At 42.3% G+C, this 14,756-nt stretch overlaps 1 protein-coding gene across 1 annotated transcript in view; it reads right to left on the bottom strand.

Annotated features, from left to right (window-relative positions):
- Positions 1-14,136, bottom strand: part of LOC141509828 (uncharacterized) — a 67,427-nt gene extending 53,291 nt beyond the window's left edge. The window contains 4 exon segments of the mRNA XM_074219649.1: positions 6,142-6,945; positions 10,613-10,687; positions 11,252-11,378; positions 13,546-14,136. Of these exon segments, the coding sequence (XP_074075750.1) occupies positions 6,142-6,945; positions 10,613-10,687; positions 11,252-11,378; positions 13,546-13,581 (1,042 nt within the window). The 5' untranslated portion in view covers positions 13,582-14,136.
- Positions 14,137-14,756: the final 620 nt, after the last annotated feature.

The following is a 14,756-nucleotide window of genomic DNA, read 5'->3' as shown; positions in this document are numbered from 1 at the left end:
TCTCAGAAAGGGAATAAGATACACATTCAATTGGGTATAGAAATCTATCTTGGCCTAAGGAAAATAGAAAAGGAAAGGGAAGGGAGAAAGCGTTAAGTGGGGGGGGGGGACAGGTGACAGATAGAAGGGAAGGTTGTGGAAGGGGATAGTCAGATGCAAAACACTTTTGAGGAAAGACAGGGTGAAAGAAAAGAGAATAAATGTGGGTTGGGGGAATAAGATAGAGGGCAATACAGTTAGCAAAATAATTGTCGGAAAAGATATTGAAACAAGTTTCTCTGATAAAGACTTCATTTCTCAAACACAGAGATATGAATCAAATTTATAAAAAATAAGAGCCATTCCCCAATTGATAAATGATCAAGAGAGGAACAATTTTCAGATCAGGTTTTCAATGCAACCTGTTTAACTCGTCAAAGAAAAAAGTCTTAACTATTGATAGGAGAAATGCAGATTGGAAAACTTCTGAGATACTATCTTATACCTATTGGATTGGCTAATAGGACAGAGGGAGAAAAATGACAAATGTTGGAAGGGATGAATGGAAATTGAGACATTGATGCACTGTTGGAGGAGTTGGGAAAGGATTCAACAATTCTGTACAGCAATTTGGAATTGTGCCCACCAGGCTACAAAACCATACCTACCCTTTGATCCAGCAGTGCCCCCACGAGGTTTGTATTCCAGAAGAGATGAAATGCAGGAAGAAAATAATCTATATGAATTGGGATATTTATTGAAGCTCTTTTCTAATGGTAGGGAGCTGGAGATTGAACTGGTTAGGGAATGGCTGAACAAAGTGTGTTTTGTGATTGAGGTGAAATACTGTTCTGTTATTGAATACGATGAATAGGATGCTCTCAGTTAAAAACTTACATGAGCAGATACAATGGAAAATGTACTGTATACAAAGTATACAAAAATACTGAATACAACAGCAATATTGCAGGATGATAAGTAGTGAATGACCTGCCCTTTTTTCAGCAATACTGTGATCCAAGAGAACTGAAGGACTTATGATAAAGAATGCTATCCATCCTAAAGACAGAGCTGATGGTGTCTGCATACAGATTGAAACATACTTTCTTTTTCACTCTATTTTTCTTGAGGTTCCTCTTTTCCTTGGGGGTGGGTTATATTTATTTTTACAACATGACTATTGTGATGTTTCTCATGATTATACATTTTTAACCTATATCAAGTAAGTTGCTTTCTTAATGAGGGGGAGTGGGGTGGGAAGAAGGGAGAGAATTTGGAACTCAAGGTTTGGGGAAGTGAACATTGAAACTTACTTTTGCATGTAACCAGGGGGAAAAATAAAAAAAAAATAAAGATAAGAAATAAAAAAGGATGTCTCAATAATTCTCTTTTTTTTGGAGGGGGCAGAGAGCGAGATCCTATAGTGGATGGAGTCCTGGGTCTGGAGTCAGAAAGGCCCGATTTCAAATTCCACTTCAAACACTTACTAGCTCTGTGATTCTAGACAAATCACTTGACCTCTGCTACCTTAACTGCAAATTGGAGATAATATTAGCATCTACTTCACCTGGTTGTTAGGATAAAATGAAGTATTTGATACAGTACTTAGCACAGTGTCTGACATATAGTTGGCACTTAATAAATGCTTATTCCCTAGTTCTTCCATTTTTGATTATTTCACCTTTTTTGGAGGGGGAGGGGGTACTCTCTGCCTATCCTAGATTGGACTCCTAGCCCCACTGAGTGGTTTAAAAAAAAAGAAAAATGGAATCCTTGTAATAAATATGCATATTTAAGTAAAACCAATTTCCTATATTGGCAGAAAAACTTCTCATTTGGAATCTTCAGCCTCTTCACCTCTCTTTCAAGAAATGAACAGGGGCAGCTAGGTGGCACAATGGATAGAGCACTGGCCCTGGAGTCAGGAGTACCTGAATTCAAATCCCACCTCAGACACTTAATAATTACCTAGTTGTGTGGCCTTGGGCAAGCCACTTAACCCCATTTAGCCTTGCAAAAAAATCTAACAAAAAAAAAAAAGAAATGAACAGTATCCCAGTTCTTAAAGAGGGGGTTCTCAAAAATCTTAGAGCAATTTTGAGCTTTAATAGTGATTAGAACTATTAAGGTATTGAAACTTAGATTTAGACTGACCTTTGGAAAAGTTTGTATATTTTGAATATGAGACTTTAATTTTTTTTTTTTTAGGTTTTTGCGAGGCAAATGTGGTTAAGTGGCTTGCCCAAGGCCACACAGCTAGGTAAAATTAAGTGTCCCAGACCAGATTTGAACCCAGGTACTCCTGACTCCAGGGCCAGTGCTTTATCCACTGAGCCACCTAACCACCCCCTGAATATGAGACTTTATAAAAGAAATGTGCTGCAAAGAATTTTTCCCATTTAACTGTTGCCCTTCTTAAAAAAAACAACTGTTGCCCTTGTTTAGCTACATTGATTTGTATGTACAAAAATAAATTTTATATTATCAACATTATCTATTTTATCTTTGGTCATCAACTCTATTTCTGATTTGATCATGCTCCTTTGTGGAGCACATGTGCAACTCAAAAGTTTGCAAAAGGAAGAATGTTGAAAACTATCTTTGTAGGTAATTGGAAAAAATAAAATAAAAACTTTGTTAAAAATAAAAAATAAACATTATCAATCTGTTTCAGCAGCAAAAGCCTCCAAAAATAAAATAAAACACAATAATTTTTGTCTAAATAATGTATCCATTTTGGACTTATCTTATATAATGTATGATCCTTGGTTTATACTTGCTTCTACCAGACTACTTTCCAATTTTCCTAGAACTTTTTTTGGTCATTGTGGGACTTTAATTTAATAATCGAAATTTGAGGGTTTATCTAATATTTAAGTGTTTTGCTTCTGAATGTTGTGTACCTAATCTGTTCCACTTGTTCTGTTTTTTTAACTTGTATCAAATCATTTTGATGATTAGTGCTATGAGATACCCTTTGAGAGGTTAGGGTTTAGGGTTAGGGTTAGGGTATTTTTATAACAATAGTCATGAAATCATTTCCTTTGAGGACACAAATTCTCTTCTTTTGGATTTATCTTTTCCACTTCTCTCAGTCCAAGCTATTTCTTCCATTTGTTTGGCATTTTCCTTTTTCTTATCTCCATTTTCAATTTATTAGGAATTCACGTAAGGGTCAATCTTTGCTCCTGTATTCCTGAATGGTGTATAACTCTGATTCTGATTTTGGTAGCTAAGATTAGCCCTCATCTTCTGTTGGAATTGAGTGATCTTGTCTCCTGTTATATTTCAGGTCCAGGCTGATTGGATTTAGGTCTGGTGCTGTGTCCTAACATAAGGCGGGGTTCCTGGGTCACTCTTATTTTGTGTGCTGGTCTGTCCCCATTTGTCTCAGATTGGGCCCTGGGGAAATTCCATACTAGGCTCTCCTACCATGGAAGGTTTTAGTTGGCTAACCTGAGCTGGGTCCGGACACTGGACAATGAATCTTTCTTGACTGTACTGGTTGAGCCCTGTCTCTTGCCTCAGATCTGCATGGGGTCTCTGGGTTGCTTGTGCTGGAGTGTTCTGACACTTTCTACAGATGTGACGCTGGGTTGTTTCTCATTTTACCTTATTCATACCCAGCTTGTCACTGATCCACACTTCCCCAAGATTCAGCAATCTTTTTTTGTGCAGTTCTTGGCCAGATCTAATAGTTTATAGTGAATTTGTTGTTTTTATCATTGTTTTTTTGGAGGATTTTTTAAGAGTTTTACTGGGTAGACCTGGGCATTGCCACCTTCTCAATATCCATTAGAAATTCAGCTCAGATATTTTCTTTAAAAATAAAAACAAATGAAAAAAATTCTTTAGGAAAAAAGTCTGCTGGGAAAGAAAAGCCCTTTCACCCAATAGAAATAACCTAAACACATATAAGAATCCATTCTTGCATTTTCTTGAGTGAAGAAATCTTTTTATGGCTTTTCTCTTAAAATAGCCCACAAAAAAGTATGGCAGATTTGCCTAATATCCATTAAAGTAGATGAAGAGATTGCCTCCTATATACTGGTAGCAATGAATTAGTTTTAAAGAAAATTTTATTGATGGCTTTTGTTTTTATATCATGTAATTTCTTAACAATTTCCTCTTCTCTTCTACCCAGTGAGCCTTCCCTTCCAAGAAAAAAGAAAATTCAACAAAACCACCTAATACATTGACCATATCTAATAACATATTCAACATCCCATGCACATTATCTATCTCCCCAATGAAAGGAGGAATATTTATTTCCTCATCTTTTCTACAGGGGCAAAACCTGGTCATTATTACACAAAGCATTCCATTTTCAATTGTTTTTGTCATTTACATTGCTTAAGTTTGATTTTCTTGGTTCTACTTACCTCATTCTGCATTTTGGACAAATATTCCTATGGTTCTTTGCATTTCTAATTATTTTGACAAGGCAATAATATTCCATTACATTTATGTATCACAATCACTTAGCCATAGTTAATAGACATGTACTTTTTATTTACTTCTTTCCTATCCATAAAAACTGGTGTTATGCAAATCTTGGTATACACCGATTCTTTTTTTGTCTTTGACTCTTTAGCATAAGCCTAACAGTAACATTTCTAGGTAAAATGGTATGAATATTTAAGTCACTTTTTCACATAATTCAAAACTGTTTTACAGCTTGAACCATAGCTCCACAAACATTATTGTGTCTATCTTTCCAGTCCCTCTAACAATGATTATTTCCATCTTTTGTTATCTTTGCCAATTTGCTGAGTGCAAGGTGAAACCTCAGGTTTATTTTAACTTGCATTTCTCTTATTAGATTTGGAACAATTTTTCATAAGCTTTTTAATAGTTTGTGATTCTTTTGAGATTTTTCCAAATTCTTTGATCCCTTATCTAGTAAGGAATGGATCTCAGTCGCATACTTAGATAATCTCCTATTTATTTAGACATCAGACCTTCATTAGAAAATGAGACACAAGGATTCTTCCACTGGTTGAGTTACCTTTTATATTAGATGCATTGATTCTGTTTTCTTTTCTATTTCAATTAAAAGTCTTATAGGCTTCTATTCCTTACTGTTATGACTTCAGTTAGGAAAATATTTCTATTAAAGTTATATATGAAATAACCACACATTACACACTTTGAAGCTGTCTCCATGTATATTGTAATCATCAACATGCATACTACCCTTTAGGCTATACTTTCATTCTTCATCACTTCACAGAAGTTTTTGCATTTTCTCTGAATTCTTCATCTGTATCAATATCTTTATATCATTATCTATATATACATTTTCATATATATTTGCATGTATATACACAAATGTGCATGTGTGTGTGTAAAGAGATCTATAGAAACAGAAACACATATATAAAGGTTTTTTTGCTTTTGTTAAAAGTGCCCCAAGTATTTTTCTTCATTAACTTTGCAAAAGCCTGAGGAGCTTTTAATAGTCATCCCCTTTATCTGTAGTTAAAGGCTTTTGCAGAGTCTTCTAGAAATAAAATATAAGCCTGGCCCCTGGATACCATACAGGAGAGACTCTGGAACTAGGGAAAACTGAAAAGGTTGCCATAGTCCACATCAAGAAGTCAGATTTACCCTACATATAAGGAAATATCAGCAATCTTCCTCTGGGCTGCTGCTTTCTCTGTAGACCTACATCTCAGCAACTGGCACTTACCCCTATTCTCTATCTTGATATGAAGTCAAGAAGTCAGTTAACTAAAACCAAAATTCAGTCCAACATATGTGGCTTAAATTCATCAGTTTTGTGCATAAGCTATCCTTCATGTCTTTGTTGTGGTGCTGAGTTTTCATAAAATTACCCTTTTAGAAAGCCTTTATTGCTAAATGATGGGAGAATAACCATGAAACTCCTGTCCTAGCTGCAACAATGCTTTTTGTTATCTTATATTTTCAGGGTTACTCTACAATGACATTTCTTGTACCAGGTAAGGGATTAGCTTCAAATGAAGGTAATGCCACATTCGGAAATCTTCCTTAGATGAATGTTTTGCTAGCTATGTTCTCCAGTCAAAAGCTGTCTAACATTGATTACACTCATAAGGTTCCTTGCTAATATGAATTTTCTGTTAGGAAGTAAGGCATGGTTTACCCAAAGGAAGGCTTCTCCATATTTATTAAATTAATATTTCTCTCCAGTATGAATTCTCTGATGGTAAATAAAGGATGAATTATATCTAAAAGCTTTGCCACATTCATTACATTCGTAAGGTTTCTCTCCAGTATGAATTCTCCTATGGGTAGTAAGCGGTGTACTCTGGGCAAAGGTCTTACCACATTCATTACACTCATAAGGTTTCTCTCCAGTATGAATTCTCTGATGGGAATTGAGCTGTGTTTTTGACCTGAAGGCCTTCCCACATTCACTACATGGATAAGGTTTCTCTCCTGTATGAATCTTCTGGTGGTAAGTAAGAGATGAGTTGGATCTAAAAGTTTTGCCACATTCAGTACATTCATAAGGCTTCTCTCCAGAATGAATTCTCTGGTGTGATGTAAGCTGTGCTCGGAGAATAAAGGCCTTTCCACATTCTTCACATTCATAAGGTTTTTCTCCAGTATGAATTTTGTAGTGATACTTAAGAGATGAGCTGCAGGTAAAAGATTTCCCACATTCTTTACATTTATGAAATTTCTCCCCAGTATAAAATCCCTGATACCTAGTAAGATGGATGAAGGCTTTCCTATATTCATCATATCCATAAATTCTCTCTATAATATCAGTTATATGATCCTGATAAGGGTTTGAATTATAGTGAGAAGACTCTCCAAATTCATTCTGCTTAGGAAGTTTCTTATCATCAAAATCCAAGTCTTTTTTCAGTGTCGAATCCTGGCAATTATGTCTTGGGTATTTTTCCAGGGATGGTTTATCCGTGCCAGTACCAAGCTGTGGAACTGGTTCCTTCTTTTCAAGTTTAGGTTCCCAACCTGAAATACATTTTTTTAAAAAATCACTATTCCATTTCCTGTTAGAAGGTTATCTGATGCATTCAATTCTAGAAGAAAGAATATTGTGCATTCAAATCTATTCTTTTTTTGGAGCTGTGAGGTGGTGCAGTGGCTAGAGCACCAGCTCTGAAGTCAGGAGGAACTGTGTTTAAATCTGGTCTCAGACACTTAGTAGTTATGTGATCCCAGGCAAGTCACTTAACCCTGATTGCCTCCCCCCAAAATCTGTTTCTTCTTCTACCAAAGATAATTATCTTCAAACTTGAAAATAAAAAATAATAAATCCATCACATTTACAATTATATAGTGATTATAATTTATAAAGAAATATATATATATATATATATATATATATATATATATATATATAATGAAACCAAGGCTCAGAGTAGTTAAGTAATTTGCCAAAGACCAAAATAATAACACTGAACACTAGAACTATAAGTGGGATCTTCTGACTATTTATTCCATTGTTCTTTCCATATTGTCACATTGCTTCTCAAATATCAGATAAGGAAACAAGTCTTGGCTTAAAAGATGGCATGATAATACTTAAGTAACTTATTAATAATGAGTTCAAATATCTAAGCCTGATACATATCAAATCTGCTGCCAAACTGTCCTGCCATTTCTACCTTTGCTACATCTCACTTCGACTTCCCTTTCCCGCCATTCCCTCAGTCACCATGTATAGGTCCTTAGTATCTTATTCCTGAACTAGAATGGCTTTGGGGTTGGTTTCCCTGCCTCAAATCTCCCCACTCCAGTCCACCCTCCAATTAGCTACCAAAGTGATCTTTTTAACTTAAGAAAAAAAATTTTGTAAGGCAATGGGGTTAAGTGGCTTGCCCAAGGCCACACAGCTAGGTAATTATTAAGTGTCTGAGGATGGATTTGAACTCAGGTACTCCTGACACCAGGGTCAGTGCTCTATTCACTGTGCCACCTAGCCACCCCCAAAGTGATCTTCTAAAGGGCAAATCTAACCATGGTGTCCCCCACTCAATAAACTCCAATAACTTCCTATCCCCTCCAGAATCAAATGTAAAACTCTCTATTTGACCTTCCCCATATTTAGGGCTTCCTACCTTCCTAGCATTCTTGCACTTTTCTCTGTCCTCTATGATCCAATTATACTGATTTATATGTGATTCTTGCACATGTCTCATCCCATCTCCCAACATACTGCCATCCTCAAATGCTTTCCTTCATTGTACCCTTCTGGCTTCTTTCAAGACTTAGCTCAAACTCAGTGCTCAAAGTCCTTCCCTTCTTGTCCCCTGCCCCATCCTGGTGCCATCCCCATGACTCTCTATAAACTTTTAAATGATCTACCCTATGAGAATGTGAGCTCCTGAGGGAAGGTGGTTTTGCCTTTTTTAGTATCCTCAGCACTTAGCACAGACTGAGCATAGTAAGGACTTAGTAAATGTTTCTTGGATGATGTCACAGGATACTAATAATAACACTTTATATGGGCTTATGGGGCAACTAAGTGGTTCAGGGTGGAAATAACTGGGCTTGGAATCAGAAGACTCATTTTCCTGAGTTCAAATCTGGCCTCTGACACTAAGTGTGTGATCCTGGAAACTGAACTAGAGAACAGAATGGTAAATCACCCCAGTTTCTTTACCAAGGAAACAACAGAGTCACATACAGCTGAAAACAACTGCATGATAACAACAATATATGGCTTTACAAATATCTTGTTTAATTCTCAAAATGTGCCTGGGAAGCAAGTGCTATGATTAACCCCATTTTACAGATAAGACAGGCAGTGGTAAAAGTGACTTGTTCAGGGTCACACAGCTAGTCAGTACTTGAAGCCAGATTCAAGCTCAGGTCTTCTTGATTCCAGGTCCAGCATTCCATCCAGTGTGCCTCCTTACCTACAATGACTTGTGTATATGACTGAAAATCCTAGAGAAAAAGAGAGGTTCTGTAAAGATGGTAAAAGAAGGGGAGAAGTGGAGAGCAGAGCCACAGGGAGGATGAGTGGCATCGGTCTTGGGACCAGAAAAAAAACAGGTTTCCCTTTCAGTTTCTGGTCCTTCCAAGCTGGGAAATCAGGGCAAGGAGAGATGAGGCTGCTTTATCCAGTCAATCACATCTCAAGAGATATTGCCAGGATCAAAGGAAATAAACTTTTTAGGGGGCTCTGTCAATCCTTCCTGGAACTATAAATATCAGCTATAATTATCATTTCTATATCAAATTCAACTGTTTGACTTATAGAACAAGCAAAGAAAGTATGACATCAGGTCATAGCAAATAAGCCTCATTTCTTAAAATGAGTGGGAAGTCATCCAGCTCCATTAGAATACTCTAGTCATGATGTATCTAGACTTCACAAATGTCTTGTTTAAAGTCTTTCATGAAAACTTTGATGATGAGAAATGACTGAGTTAACTAGGTGTCTGATCAAACTCTCCTACCTAAGGATTGAAGCTCAAGGGATTGATATCAACTTGGTAAGAGACCTCAGGTACCTCCCATACCACAATGCCTTTGTTCCCTCCTTGAGAAGACAAAGCTTACCAAATCCGATGATAGCATCAAGCCAGGAAAGCTAGCTAGCTACTACTCCAGGAGACAGAATCAAAAAGACCTTGACTGGATGAAATTTTGGACCAAAAGCCAAGATGTGTGATTTCCTGGGTGGATCCTTTCAAAGATCACTATTCCCCTATAATCAGGGCCATCTAACCTTACTTTTAAAAGTTTTTATTGAAACAATAGACAATGTGTTTTGATTTGTCATTTTTGTGAGAGCCCTGCTGTAGCTCAGCTTCGTTTACAAAAGCATTTAGTAAACTCATAGGTGGCCACATTTTGGACAGCCCTGATTTAGTAGTCCTCCTGAGGTCTGTGTTGATCCGCCATGGTTACTTTGAATATAATCCTTTCTGAACTTATTACTCAGTGAGTTCATTAACCACAGAAATTAGTGGTTTAGTAATAGAAGGTTTTTAAGCTTGGTAAGACCTGCCAAAGATTACAATCAGTCCTCTAACATAGCTTTTCATAATCTATGGTCCTTTCTGTGTCATAAGAAAGGATGTTTATTTGCATTTTCTTTTGTCTATCTTAAGTTTCTAATCAGCCACACTCACCCAAGTGTAGAGAATATATTTTTCTTTACCTTGTATCTACATCAAGTCCTAGGACAGTGCTAGAGGAAATGATTAGGGAAGGAGGGGTAAGTGATGCCTGCTGTGTAACTATAGAAATAGAATCTCTGCTGTGGCTCTATAGAAATGGAAAGAGTTTTCTTTTGCTGAGGACACTGCTTTCTGGGAATAGAGACAAACATGAAGGAATAGTTCAAGAAAAGTGGCCTGTTAAAACTCTGACATTCAGGGTGGCTAGGTGGCACAGTGGATAGAACACTGGAGGATCTGAGTTCAAATCCAGCCTCAGACACTTAATTATTACCTAGCTGTGTGGCCTTGGGCAAGCCACTTAACCCCATCTGCCTTGCAAAAATCTAAAAAGAAACCAGTTTGACATTCATTTGAGAACACAAGGAGTTTGTGCTCATCAGCTTTAGGCCCTCTGCAAGGGCAGGAGGAGAATTCCCTAAGCTATCTAGGGTGCTGACTCCGGACTTAAAGCAACAGTTCCTCCCTAGCTCCCCCACACTCACCCATACAGGGGCTTCTGGAGACTTCTCTCCCCAGCATCCATGGCATTTTCCTTTGTTCCAGCTGGGAGATCACATCTGGTTTGAAAACAGGAGACTCTACTCATGAAAAATGAAAAAGTACCAAGGCCGGAGAATCACTTCAGAATTCCATTATAGGACATTCTTCTCTAGGGAAAAGGCGACATTATAGGATGACCAGAGGGTGACACCAAGACCCTCTGAAGGCTGCTCTGTGATGTGCTCCTGGGGAGCAGGTTTAGGTTGGGGGTTGTTGCTGTTATGGGTTTTTCTTTTTTGGGAGGAGGGGGTAGATGGGAGGGGAATGGCTATATATAGTTCACAAACTATGCTTGGAATCAGAAAGAAAATCATTTCATTTGTTCTTTTTCTTTTCAAAAGAACAGACTCTTCTACATGTTGAGATATCTACCCTGGGGAATTACCCTTGATTTAAGGCAACAAATGATAGGAAATGGGCTTTCCCACCTCAGTTTTACAAAGTAAAAAACCTGTCATCTAAGAACAGGGAGCAGAAAGAGTAGGGTTCTCAATTCTCTCCATTTGTCAAACAAACATTACCCAACTCCCTAATGGATCCCAGCAAACATGTTCTGAGTCACCAAGGGAAGCTGTCCTCACCTAGGAAGACCAGGTTCCTGTAGTTCTCCAGCATCACGTCCCTGTACAGCTCCTTCTGAGAAGGGTTCAGATGCCTCCACTCTTCCTGGGTGAAGTCCACGGCCACGTCCTTAAAGGTCACTGACTCCTGAAACAGAGCCGGTGTTTCTGCTTAGCCAGAGGCTGTCGCTCATATGGATGGAAGTGACAGGTGAATTTGAAAGTTCAGTCCTTAAGAGGACTGAGGGGTCTGAAACAAAGGATTTCTTGAGAGCACTTAGGAATCGCCTTCCATTGTGCAGAGGAAAGGAAACCAGCATTTATTAAGCACCTGCAGTATGCCAGACCCTGTGCCAAGAGCTTTACAAATATTACCTCACTCCATCTTCCAAGACTATTTCTTACAGTAAGAAAAACTCAAACTTACTGTCATTTTATTTAATCTTAACTTAATAAGCACCACATAAAAAGGGCATTTTCAGAGAATAGGACAACAGAAGATTGTTTCTGAACCTGTGGATCTCTATATACATCCCTTTTTTCTTTGAAGCATATGCAAACAGAATGATACAAATAAACATGCATGTACTCACAGTTAAACATCTGTAATCAATCCCACATATACTACTCCAACCTGTTCTATCTGTCTGATGCTTTCTGACTTCTCTTCTCTTCTGGTATCTCTTATGTATGGCTCTTTGGTTTACAAGTCTCCTCACCTTTCTGTGGTGAGGTGGAGCCAATCTCTTCTTACAGAGAGCTGAGCCTCTGGGAAGACAAGTTCTTTGCCCAGTCATGTCAGAAAGGGGACTCAACTGAAGGCTATTCCAAGTCCCAGCTCACTCTTAACTCCACCACATAATTCAGAGCACCACCCTTTGGTTCAGTCTCACTCTGACAGATTCTGCCACTCGTGCCCTTCCCTCTTAAAGCACAAACCCCACAGCTACATAACATGAACAACAGGGAACATGGTGCAAGCAGGAATTTCCAGAGGCAACACAGTGAACACTCTTCTTAACAGTTAATTACCATTCCTTTGAAATAGCAAATGCTCTTCCCAGCAATGTCTTCCCAATTATACAATTAAATATTGTGAAATTAAATGTGCTTGCTTCACGGAGCAACCCCAAATGGCTCTTGTTACTTTATTCAAGGATCTCCTATTATCTAGCCTAACACTTGGGAGCCGTCACACTGGGTTTTGTTCACAGTTGCTATTTCCCAGAACATTTTAGTCCGTTTTCCTTTTATTCACAAAACTATACTCAATTCATAATTCTCGGTCCTACTCCCATCGCCCTCCTCCCCTCATCTAAGTCTGCCCTCCCTTTTCCATTATAGCTGACATTTCTATGACTCTAAGTGGACAAAGAACTTTATAGCTATTCTCTCACTGGAGCCTCTCAACAGCTGAAGGGCTAACAATCCTCATTTTGCAAATAGCTTCAGAGAAGTTCTGAGTGACTTGCTGAGGGTCACACAGGTAGCTCAACCTTAAAGCGCTGACATCCACAAATCAATGAGCTTTATATGCGTTCTTTGTATTTTTCCTTCACCTGGCCATCTACGTCTCATCCATTTTTACCTTAGGCACCCAGCCCCGATGCTGAAACCCACCTCTGCTTAAACAAACACGAAGCCAAGCCAACGGATAGGGAAAATACCAGATTCCCAGCGGACAATGCAATATTCCATCTAAGAATTTAACGACTGTGAAGTGTTTCTACCAACTTGTTTTGGATACTAAAAATCAACAGTGAAGTAACAAATATCAGGCCATGTACACTTCTTTTCAGTAAAGTCCAAGGGCTCCCTATGGTCTCCAGGATCAAATAGAAGATCTTTTGGTTGCCTTTTTGCAAGCAGGCCCTAGACACGGAGGACACAACGGAAAAAGCGAACCATTCGCAGCCTTGCAAGAGCTGCCGAGGAGACAATGCAGAGATATAATAATAAGCGATAATACATTCGAGGCATGGGGGAGAGGAACTGGAAAAGGTTTCAAACAATAAATCAGTTAAGGAAGATGGAGGGTCCTACGCGGCCTCCGGGAGGAGAGAGCGCACTCCGGGCGCCGTCCGCGGGCTCCAGCGAGTGCACAGGGGAGCGCGGAGAAGTCGCCCCTGTGTTCGCCGCCCGCGCCCCCGGGGCCCGTGGGGCAAAGGAGGGGTCCCGGGCAATCAGTCCCAAACCCACCGGGGCGGCACCGAGGGTGAGCCCAACTGGGTCCCCTGAACGCCGGCGGCTGATGAGAGGCCAGAGGGAAGGGCTGTGCTGGAGGCCCCCGGCCCTCGCGCAGGTCTGTGTCTCACCTGGCGGAGCCAGCTGGACAGGAGCACGTCGGCCATCCCTGCTCCCGGCTGTCCTCCGGGGCCGCGGCTGCGGGAGCCTCAACACCTGCGGGCCGCCGACGGGGCTCCGGGGGCGGAACCCCAACTCTCAGTCACGCCGGCCTGCTCTGCCGCCGACAGAGGAGAGGGCACACGCGGGCCGCTCGGAGGGCATCACGTCCCGGGCGCCGGCAATGCCCGGCTCTCCTCGGGGGTGCCCGCCGCGGGCCGGGCTGGAGACGGGCACAGCGGCAACAGGCGGGGGGCACCTGGGCCGCCAAGCTTCGCAGTGACAGATGACCCCGGGTCAAGGGTCAAGGGTCTCGGTGAGGCCGGCTGCCGGGGGCGGGGCTGGAGGAGGAGGGGAAGGTTCCAGAAGTCGGGGGTCAGCCCGGCGGGCGCGAGGGTGCGGACTGGGGGGGGGGGCCCCCCGGAGGAAGCGCGGGAGATGGCCCGGGGGGGCGTCACCCGCACCTGGGCGCGCCCCGGCCTCTGGTAGGCGCTTCCTGCATAGCGGCTCCGGCGGGAGGCGGAGGGGGAAGGGCGGCCCGGGGCGCTGCGGAGGGGTCGAGGCGCCCGAGCAGGCCCCAGGCCCAGGCGCCCCCGCGGCCCGGCCCACTGGGAGCGCAGGGGCGGGACCCGGGCGCCCGGAGCCGCCGCTGATTGGCCGAAGCCCAGCACCGGCGCGGCGGGGGCGGGGCCGGCGGCGGGTCTGGAGGCAGCGTCACGTGGTCGCGGGGCAGCTCAGGGAGACTCACCGGGAGGAGCGAGCGATCGGGAAGGGCCGCGAAACAAAGAGGGAGCGCGGCGGAAGCTGCCCGCGGGGGCGCGCGGCGGAAGCTGCCCGCGGGGGCGCGCCTCCATCGGCTGAGGCGGAGGAGGAAGCGGCCGGAGCCTCGGCCGCAGCGCCTTCTGGGAGTCGTAGTCGCGAGCCCCGCGGGCGCTTCTGCGCCTGTGCGCGCCGAGGCGAGGCGGGAGCGGAGAACGGGCGGGGCGCGGGGGAGGCGAGGGCGAGGCGAGGGCCCGCCTCGGGGCGCCCCCTGCTGGGGCCCCTCCGCGCCCGGGCCGCGCCGGGCCTCTCCGCCTGCAGTGGGCGGGGAAGAGCCGCCGCCGGAGGGGAGCGTCGGCGGGAGCAGCGCCCCCCGGCGGCCGGGGGGCGCGGCGCCGCTCTGGGGCCGGCCGGGCCGAGGAGG

The sequence above is a fragment of the Macrotis lagotis genome, chromosome 1 (genome assembly GCF_037893015.1).
Source record: "Macrotis lagotis isolate mMagLag1 chromosome 1, bilby.v1.9.chrom.fasta, whole genome shotgun sequence".
NCBI lineage: Eukaryota > Metazoa > Chordata > Mammalia > Peramelemorphia > Peramelidae > Macrotis > Macrotis lagotis.
This window is presented reverse-complemented; position numbering and strand designations above follow the sequence as displayed.